The 10973-nt window shown below is 35.5% G+C and overlaps 1 protein-coding gene across 1 annotated transcript in view; it reads left to right on the forward strand.

Moving 5' to 3' along the window:
• MARCH6 (membrane-associated ring finger (C3HC4) 6, E3 ubiquitin protein ligase) overlaps positions 1 to 10973 on the forward strand; it is an 83478-nt gene that overhangs the window by 25891 nt on the left and 46614 nt on the right. The window contains exons 5-7 of the mRNA XM_008588697.1: positions 1102 to 1245; positions 6739 to 6811; positions 9300 to 9468. Of these exons, the coding sequence (XP_008586919.1) occupies positions 1102 to 1245; positions 6739 to 6811; positions 9300 to 9468 (386 nt within the window). The remainder of the gene's footprint in view (positions 1 to 1101; positions 1246 to 6738; positions 6812 to 9299; positions 9469 to 10973) is intronic.

Genomic DNA, 10973 nt, shown 5'->3' on the forward strand with positions numbered 1-10973 from the left:
ATAGTGAAGTGAGAATTAAATAGTTGAATATCTTCATGAAGTTTGCTTGATAGCAAATACTTGTGGGCTTTTACTTTGAGGCCAACAAAAGCTTATTTTGTATATTTTAGTTTTCACTTGACAGTCATGCTCTGTATCCTTTATCTTTCTCAAAAACTCTTTAATATTTCTGGTTTAATGACTTGCTTTGTGTGCCAGATATTCTATTGAAGTCAGTGATCTACGTGGTGTTTTGTAAAATGTTGCAATTTGTTAATTGTTCATTTTTTAATGTTTTATATGTGTGAACAGTTTTGTGATAGTGCTCTTATAAAGTTTAGGTCATTTATTTTATATATCATAATTCCTTGTTTTGGCCTCACCAGAGAAAGGCGTTTGTTCCTCCTATATATTCTTTTCTGAGTTACCTGTAGCGGAGCTTTTTAATAAGCAGTGATTTTATTGGAACCATTTTAAAAGGGACTCTTTCTAAAATGTGGCAAAACCTTTCTTTCTCTGAGTATTTTGAACCACATTTTGCAGAGAAGTGGGAAGATCTGAATTTATCATTTCAAATTTTAAATATTATGCTAAAATTGGGAGGTGAGTAACAAAAGCCGGTGGGCCGTTTGCTCCCACATGAACTGGTTCCGTTGCAGATTGTTGTACTTTTTGAGTGCTGTGTCTAATGCTTGTATTTAGGGAGTTCTTTCTGATGACATGCCAGCAGCTTCACCTTTTCTCCTGTTTGCTTTATCTTTTATAGTTTGGGAAACCAGATAATTATATTGCTTGAATGCTAAACTATGTATAAATTAGTGTTGCATGAGCTTCATGGCTATGAGGGAGGGATGTGAACTTCTGATGAATCTTTTTTCCTGCTCAGAGCCTTTTTGTTGTAGTTGATTTTCACATTTCACGTGTGATATGCCACATGAATGACTTCTTTGATAAATGTGGTATTATTGTAAATGTTTGATTCACTTTTTTTATAGGAAAAAAAAATCAAGCATAATATATAAATATTGAAAGTTCAGGTATCTTCACATGCCTATTTTATGTTTATGAATTAAGCTATTTTTCAATCTTTATGAAACCAAATGAAATTTTTTCCTCTTGTAGTTTATTCCCCAGATATGCCTTCCCGGCTTCCAATCCAAGACATATTTGCTGGACTGGTTACAAGTATTGGTACTGCAATACGATATTGGTTTCATTATACGCTTGTGGCCTTTGCATGGTTGGGAGTTGTTCCTCTTACAGCATGTGAGTATTTATGCCTCTGGTTGAGGTTATTTAAACATTGCATAACTATTTAATATTCTTAAGCAATATTTCATCATAGTATTGTTTGAGTGATGTTTAATTATTTGATAATATAATGTCATACAGTAGGAAAGACTCACTTAAAAAACATTCATCTGAACTAAGAATGAGTTTTTTATTTTTTTTAATTTATTTTTATTTTTATTTTTTTTCCTTTTTTTGTCTTTTTTACTGACCGGCAACGGGATCGCAACCCTCGGTGTTGCGCCCGCTCCGCGCTCAGCCAGTGAGCGGGAACCGGTCTCCGCATGGGATCTGAACCCTCAGCGGGAGCGCCGCCACGCTCCCAAGCGGCGCACTCTCCCGTGCGCCACCGGGCCAGCCCAAGAATGAGTTTTTTAACAGGTTAGTTTGTTGAATGAATTACACAACGTACAGAGGCTAATAATGAAAGTTTATGAAAGAATGGAAAAAGCAACATCAAACCATAATTAGAAGAAGCACAAATATTGTTCCTTGAGCTATATTAGAGCTTTTAAGGACTGCAAAAGATGGATTTTGAGGGGATTCTTCTTCCCTCAACCCCCTTTTAAAAGATGCTCAAATATCTAATGGTCCTGAATAATTGGGAGGCTTATCTTTCAGCTGTAAGAGGCTCTTTGGGAGGTTGGTATATTCACCACCCCTATTAGGTGATCCTTCTTGGATTCTATGTTCTTATAGACAGGAACAGGAGTAGATAGCATATGAGTGGCAGAGTATGTAGGTATGATTTCTTGGAGTTAAACACAAACAAGATTTTTGAATAACTGTAATTAATATCATGTCTTCTTAAAATAAAGTAAATAAGCTTGATTACTATGGAAATAAAAATCTTGGGAGATACACCAAGTATCAGAATAGGTATGTTGAAGAGTGAATTAGTGAGCTAGGAGATTGATCCAGGGAGTTTTCCTAGGATATAACTCAAAGGGAGAAATAGTAGAAAGTATGAGGGAAAAAAAATTGAGAGATGGAGGCTAGAATCAGTTTCAATGTATGTCTAGTAAGTAGTTTACAAGGTAAAAGAGATAATAGAGAGGAGGAAATGATTGGCATCTCTTAGATTGGAAGAGAAAGCTGACCATGAGAAAGGGAAAAGACTCACAAACCTAGACATTCTCTCAAAGTTTTCCAGAGCTGGGTAGGGTGGTGATGATGATAGAAGTATAGAGATGGTATGCTTCCAGATAATCCTACAAAATAAAAAAAAATCAGATTGTTGTGAGTCTTAAAATTAGCAACATTGAATGCTAGCAGACAGTGGAAACTTCAAAATTGGACATTTTTGAATTTAAAATCCCCTTCCTGCAAATTATTCTCACGTGGAAGGACGAAATACACTTGAATAGATGTAAGGGTTCAGAAAGCTTACCACCTTAAACTTTTTCTGAAAAAACTGTTTGAGAATATATTTTACTAAATGACCAAGGAATCAAAGAGAGAAAGATATGAGATACAAAGAAAATGAAACAAATGTTTCTCATACCTAAGTCTCAATTATTGTTAATCTTCAAAAATTAATAGTTTTAAGTAATAGCTTGGAATGAAAATTCCAGATGATTTTAACATGGTAGAAATTGTGAGGGGAAGATAGAAATGAAAGTTTTTTAAGTTGCTTATCTTGTTTGTGGGAAGGTTATAGATGCTGTAGATGTAGATAGAAAAATATAGTATAACTATGCATTAAAATTGTAGAAGTAACCAGAGTTGAGAACTGGACCCATATCTACATTGTCACCATATTAACAACAAAGGTGCCACCATGTTCAGTGAAGGAAAGATGGTCTTTTCAGTAAATGGTATAGCATCAACTGATGGTCATGTGGAAGAAAAATGAACCATATCATTATCTCAACCTGACACAAAATTAATCTGACATGAATTAAAAACCTGAATGTGAATGTTAAAAAGAAACTTCTAAAAGAAAATGTAGGAGAATAACCGTGAAGGAAAATATTGATAAATTGGGGCTTAATTAAAATTAGGAATTTCTGGGCTGGCTGGCTAGCTCAAGTGGTTATAGTGTGGTGCTGATAACACCAAGGTTCAGGGTTGGATCCCTGTACCAGCCAGCTGCCTAAATAAATAAATAAAATTAAGTACTTCTGTTCATCCTCAGATACCTTTAAGAGTGAAAGGCAAGTCACAGAGAGAAGATACTTGTGTCTAGAAAGTACTTGTATCTAGAGTATATAAAGAACTTCTATGAATCAGAAAGAAAAAGGCAAGTCAACCCAGGTCAACAATGGGCAGAAGATTTGAACAGGCATTTCTGGAAAGATGATATCTAAATCAATAAACACGTAAAAAAGTGCTCAGCATTATTAGTCATCAGGGAAATGATGAAGATATTCACTACAGTGGCTAAAATTAAAGAGATAGACAATGCCAAATGTTGCCTGGGATATAGAGCATCTGGAACATAATTACATTGAAGGGGGTAGTGGTTGTGTTATAACCACTTTGGAAAACTGTTTGGCAGTATCTACTAAACCTAAATATTACAAACACCTTATGATGATCTAGCACTTTCATTCTTGGGAATATAGCTAACAGAAAGAAGAACCTTGTGCCCACTAAAGGATATGTGTATAAGAATGATCATAGCAACTTTGCTAACAGTCGTTAAAAACTGGAAGCAACTGAATGTCTAACAACAGCAGAATGGGTACAATGTGGTTTATTCATGCAATGGAATACTACATAGCAGTGAAAAAAGAGCTGACTGTTGTGACATAGAATAGCAGGAATGAATTTTGTTTCTTTTAGAAAAAGAAGCTAGGCACAAAAGAGTATGGATTTTATGATTTCATGTATATAGAATTTAAAAACAGATCAAATTCATCTGTTGCTTTGCTTTTGTTGCTTCGCCCCCCACAGATTTGTCACCCCACTTCCCCTGGGTGATGGAGCCACAAAAGATTACTCAAAGCCCATTTCTTCTGAGCAGTGAGAAGCCCCAAAATGGTTAACTTCCCTGGAGCCCTCAAGCGAGAGGCATCTCTTTCATTTGGGAAATTAACCACAAATTGGGGTTCTCTTCCTGCATTTATTTTCCAGACCAGGAAGTTACAGGAAGAGAACATAGGTGAGGTTATAGTTTAACAATATAGGCTGGCAACTTTCAGTGAAACAAGCCAGATGACATTCCAGTAAGGCAATTAAGTGATCCATTAACAAAAGCTTGATCTTAGCAAACATTCGTTCTTAAAGCATTTTCCCAGTATCTTTACATATTAATCAGTAACTAGTCTGTCTTTGAGCCAGCAACCTTGCTGTGCCACAAATCTTTATCTTACAACAGAGACTTTATAGCCTGAGGAAGATTTCCTATCTTTAGCAAGGTCAATATTTGAAACTGCAAGGCTTTGGAAAACCAGGCCCCGTGAAGTACATTTGCTTTAAGAATCTTCTACATTCATCTATGGTAATAGAGATCAGTATAGCAGTTACCTTTTGTGGAGGCTATTGACTGGGAAAAGGCTTGAGGGAGCCTTCTGGGAGCTAGAAATGTTGAACATCATGATCTGGGTGGCAGTTTAGCTGGATATATACATATGTAAGAATTCACTGTATAATTAAGATTTGTGTATGGTGGCTGGCTGGTTAGCTCAGTTTAATTAAGATTTGTGTATGGTGGCTGGCTGGTTAGCTCAGTTGGTTAGAGCACAGTGTTGTAACACCAAAGTCAAGGGTTGGGATCCCTGACTGGCCATCTGCCCCTTTCCCCTCCAAAAAAGATTTGTGTAAAATGTAACAGAAGAGAAACAAAACTTAAGGGTAATGTTAGAAGAATAGAATGGGATAATCAGTTTTCATCCTGGGTAGTAGGAGTGGGAAACAGCAAATAAAATTTGAAAAGTCCAACCAAAGGTAGGAAAGAAAAGAAGAGAAGGCAGAGGAGGCAAGTAAAAGAGTAAAAGATAAGATTAAATACATTTAATAGATTTAGATTTCTCTGTTACAAGGTAGAGCCTCATAGTTTGTATATGTATAAAACTGTTCCACTGGAAGAGATAAGTACAAGGCAGCACAGGTTAATCCTAAAGAGTGAAAAAAATAATTTTGTTGGCTAATAATAATAAGAAGGGACAGTAATAATCAGCCAGATATCATTCAGGATGGGAAAAGCATTAAATGGGGTGAAAATATTATATTTTATATTAATAAAAGGCATAGTCCACTAAAAAAATAAAGAACTTTTGAACACCAGGCAACTGATCTTTGAAATATGTAAAGGCTTCACAGTCATAGCAGAAGACTAACATGCCTCTGAAATCAGTAGATCAAATAATCAAAAATAAATAAGGACTTAAAAGGATTTAAGTAACACAGTTAATTAACTTGATTTCTGTTATAGCTTGGTTAAACACACACACACACACACACAATTTAAATTACATCACACAATACATATTCTGTAAGTTATCTGCTTTACTTAGTGATGTACCCTGGCTGTCTTCATGTAAGTACGTGTTCCATTATTTTTTTAATGGATGCATAGCATTCTGTAGAAAGGAAAACTGTCATTTTGAATCCATTTTCCTATCTATAGACATTTGGTTTGTTGTCAGTTTTACGTTGTTACAAACGTAATTGCTTTGGGTATTTTATACACATATTTAATTTCTATTATAGAAAATCTTTTCCTACCTTTCTATTTTGACTTGGCTTTTGACAACAGCCATTGAAATCACTGAAAATTTCTGATAAAAGCTTATAGGGAATGCTTAAACTAATACACAGGTACTGGTTTGCAAGAAAAATCTCAGCTTTTTCATCTTGGGTCCCATTTCCAAATCTGTAGTCTGTTATCTCATTCTGTCTAGAATTCTGTCTTTCTGACTAAAAGACATTCTGCTTTTTTTAACTAAGTGGATAAGGGGATGGCAGTGCATTCACCTATACTTCATCTTTTCCCATCGTGGCGACAATTTAAGATATTCTCTATGTTAGGACCCTTGAATCTCTGCTTTTTAAAAATTGGTTGTCAGGTTGCCATTTATGGCGTTGGAGCATGTACCCTACTGAAAAATCCTCTTAATTTCAAGGATGTGTACTTCCAAAACTGAAACCCTTTTCTTCCATGAGCAGACTTAATGAATTTTTGAATCGTAGATTTTAAAAAAAACTTTTTCATATTATAATTTGGAGATCTTTACTTTAGCTCATTTTTCCCTTTTCAAACATCTAAGCTTATTCAATAAAAACAAGCAAGTAAATATAGAATCTAAACACTAAACATTATTATGTAGCATTTATTCTTGACTGTCACTGTTTTTATGATTTACCATGTATTTAAAGTTTAGTATTCTGACATTCAGACTTGCAAAGCCTAAATGTTTATTTCAGTGACATTCATGGCTTTCCATTTTACCTCTGCTTTCTTAGCAACTGTGTGAATTCATGATACAAGTTGTGACTGTGTGCCATTGTGCCCTTTTTTGGTAGGCCGCATCTACAAGTGCTTGTTTACTGGCTCCGTGAGCTCACTACTGACACTGCCCCTAGACATGCTATCGACGTAAGTATTGAACTCATGTGACAATGAAGGTCATGCGACATAGGTGATGCTTGGTTTTTTCTGCACATTTCGTTTTGTTATAATTTGAAAATTCTTCTCTTCTGAGGACAAATAATTTATGTCTCTTATCCTAACAGTTATAGTTTAGTAAAAGTAGCTGATAAATATAAATGTTTCTTTTAAAGTGTACCTTTTTTAAATATCTGTTTTGTAATGGCAGGATGACTTGTTAAACAGGCTATTATGTAGTCTGAACATACTGTTATGTTTGCACGTTCAGGTAAACGTGTTTTTAACATATACATTTGAACACAAATTTATTTTTAAAATGTTTCTTGTGATTATTAGAATATAGATGCTAAAAACTTGTTCACTGTAATTGTTTGACGTTAAGCATTGTTGCCTGCCTTATGTTGGCAGGTTCCCTTTTATTGGTTGGCCTGATTGGCTTGTGGGCCACCTGAATTACCTTCATTAGACTACTCATTGACACCAGAGGAGAGGTGGAGGCCTAGTGGACATAGTCGAAATTACAAACATGGCTTTGTTTTATAATCATACACTGCCTTTTACAATTTGAAGAATTGAGCTAGTTTTTCTGAAAGCACTTGTAACTAAACTTTTTTTTCTGAGTAATGTTTTTATTTTCTCTGTAAAATACGTATTTTTCCCTGCAATTTTACTTTTAATTTCCTTAATATCTTAGCAGTTGCTATATATTCTGTAGCTCAGTTCTTTGGGTCATCTCCAGGCTCACCATATTAGTTATCTATTGCTGCAAAATAAATTGTCCCAAAACTTAGTGGCTAAAAACATGACCATTTTATTTGCTTTTAATTCTGGGAGTCAGCAGTTTGGCCTAGGCTCAGCTGAGCTGTTCATCTGTTGGGCTTGCTTGGGTCACTCATGTGTTCTACTGGTGCTTGATGGTCTTAGATGATTTGGGCTGAGGTGCTTTGGTTTTTTTCCACATGGCCTCTCTTCTTCCAGAAGAAAAGGCTAATGGAGGGCTTCTTTACGTGGTGATCTGAGGGCAGCATTCTGAAAGGGCGCGAGTAGAAGCTTGCAAGCCCTTCTAGGCTGTGGAACTCAGGCAATATCACCTCTGTCCAGGCTATTCACAAAATGAGCTCAGATTGAAGGCACAAGGGAAAAGGACTCTAAAGCTTGTCACCATTTAAAATCTACAGCAGGCAGTTATTCTCATAGTTGATGGAAAGTGGGGAGTAGAGGAGATATTTTAGTCCCGATCCATCAAAATTTTAATGATCTGGAGGGTCCCTTAAAAAGGAAATGGTTAGGATTCCTCTTTTCATTTAGGATTTATTGCAGACAACATCTTCTTAGGGGCCACAGCAGTTCAGTTAAAGTTTGGAGCTAGTAGGCTGACGTCTTCCTAATTGACCCTTCCTCAGATTTTCCATGGAAGAAAAAATTCATTCCATTAAAATAATGGATTTTCCAAAGGCTACTGAGATTTTGAGTTATCTGTGAATTATTCTGAAATCATAGACATGAACTAGAAAAGGATAAGCCTCTTTAGAGAGGAAAAGAACTGAAGGGGTCTTCCGTATTATAATGTTCCTTCTATTTTCATTTATGATTACTAAAGGAACCATACTTTGCCTCTGTGGATTTGTTGAGGAACTAATATACTTTTGATATATATGCAGTTAGCGTCAAAACTTGATTTGCTTTCTAAGTGAAAAATTTCTATAAAGTGTATTATAGTCTTCTTTGTCTTGCTTACAGCATATTGAATGTCTGTTAGCCTTCATCATTTCTTAATGTTGTCATTAGTCCTGTCTGTAGAGGAGTTTCTTTGCTTTTGTGATTAGATGATTCTGTTAATTTGTATGGGCTGAGATGTCAGCTAAGTTTTTTAACTTGTGTGTAAAATAAGGATAAGGAAATTTCTAGTAAGGATTGGACAGAGTTGTTTTACATTTAGTAAATTACATAAATTTAATGGTTTGGCCTTTGCCAAATATTTGGCTGCTTTTGTATTTTTTGCTTGCTGCCTTCCTGTTTCTCAGCCATGTTCAAAAGACAGGCTCTGGATAGCTAATTTCTGTGTGGTTCTGATGTTATTTTATACCTACTGTAAGATAAATATATATGTGAAAATACTTCAAAAAGTTTGTGGAAAAATAGAGTGTGGTGTTATAACACCAAGGTCAAGAGTTTGGATCCCCTTACTGGGTAGCCACCAAAAAAATAAAAATAAATAAAAATAAAAGATAATATGAATCTTTATATGAACTTTTTGAAGTACCTTCGTATTGGCCAGCTTATAATATAGATAGATAGAATTTCATCATCATGACAAATAATTCTTCTGGAGAGACTGATTTTTCACCCCCAAAATTTTGATTTATTTTTCTGGCTGTTTTTTCTGAGATTTTAGTGTAAAAGAAAATGTTCTTACCTTTGGTTTCCTAATTTTAAGTGTTCTTTGGAGTAATTATGTGTAATTTTTTTTTAATAGGGAAAATTTGTTGGCAGATTGTTTGCAGGGTTGTTTCGTGGTGACATGCACACTGTGTGCATTCATTAGCCTGGTGTGGTTGCGAGAGCAGATAGTCCATGGAGGAGCACCAATTTGGTTGGAGCATGCTGCTCCGCCTTTCCATGCTGCTGGGCACCACCAGAATGAGGTAACTCTTCTACCCTCAAAATTGCTTTTACCTAGGTAGGACATGAAAATTACTGTCACCCTTCATGAACCAAACCCCCTAACTCCCCATGTACCACATAGGTTCTTTCGCCATTTTAAAGGAAGTCAGTGGAAGAGAAATGTGAAAACTCAAAAGAGTGCTATTGTGACTTTGCCTCTTAATTTTCTAGCCAGATTGGGAGCAGTATTAGAGGGTATACTAAAATGCTCTTTCATTCTCTTCACTGGATTGACTGCTTAACCGTGTCTTGTTAAGATATGAACTTCCTGTATGTGTTTCTGACATGTTGCGTAACATTAAGGCTACCCTACCTCTTGTTAATCAGTTTTTTCATATGTGAAATGCCTTGCCTTGCCTGCCAAGTTAGGAACTTTACCAAAAGAAGAACAATCTGAACACTGTTAATAACAATATTGTGCAGTTTTATTTATTTTCTTATGAGCGATGATATCCTTAGATACAAGGACATTTGCTAAAGGCGTTAAAAAAAGAGAAGGAATATATAATAAATGATTTTTAGTATCTCACTTGCTGAGAAATTATGGGGCTGAAAATATCACAAATTAGCTACTTGCATATGAAAACAATTTACACTTCATAAAATTTTATCATGAAAAAATTGACTATAAAATACTAAAAATGATAACTAATGACTTAGTTTTTCTTTATAGGACCTTTTGCTTTTGTCATTATGAAATTTGATTTCATCAAATTCTGTGATTTCTTTTTTTCTATGGTGTGCTACTCCTTTGAAAAGCATACATATACAATGGACTGTAAAAAATGACAATGTTCTTATCTAGTATGAATACTTTTATCATTGTACCTTATATTTTGAAGTGTTTAATGCAGCTCTTCTTTTAGAGTCCTCATTAACTTCATGGGAGTTGTTTTAACTTAGCTGTTAACTATTAACAAGTAACTGCAGCTAGTAGGTAGCAGAACTTAAGAAGAGCCAGAGGAGGATGCATTTGGGCACTTATAAGTCCATATGCACAGTCTTACATACTGAGCAATAAGTAGAAGACATTTGTTCAAGTGTTTAACTGATAACAGAAGATTAAGTTATATATATGTATGTATGTAAATTACAAAACAAAAAGCATACTTTCATACATTTTTTTGAGGCAGTCAATAAAGACAAGAATTGTCTTATAAAAAGGATTACAGAGGGCCGACCCAGTGGCGCACTGGATAGTGCGCCGCTTGGGAAGCGCGGCGGCACTCCCGCCCGAGGGTTCGGATCCCACATACAGACCGGTTCCCGCTCACTGGCTGAGCGAGGCGCGGGAGCAACACCGAGGGTTGCAATCCCGTTGCCGGTCCCCGGTCCGGTACGGGGGCAACACTGAGGGTTGCGATCCGTTGCCGGACACGGAAAAAGACAAAAGACAAAAAAAAAAAAAAAAAAAAAAAAAGATTAAAAAAAAGGGTTTTTAATTGGCCCAATTTTTTAAACCTTTTTTTTTTTTTTTTTTTTTTTT

The sequence above is a fragment of the Galeopterus variegatus genome, unplaced genomic scaffold, assembly GCF_000696425.1.
Source record: "Galeopterus variegatus unplaced genomic scaffold, G_variegatus-3.0.2 Scaffold4972, whole genome shotgun sequence".
In the NCBI taxonomy this organism is placed as follows: Eukaryota; Metazoa; Chordata; class Mammalia; order Dermoptera; family Cynocephalidae; genus Galeopterus; species Galeopterus variegatus.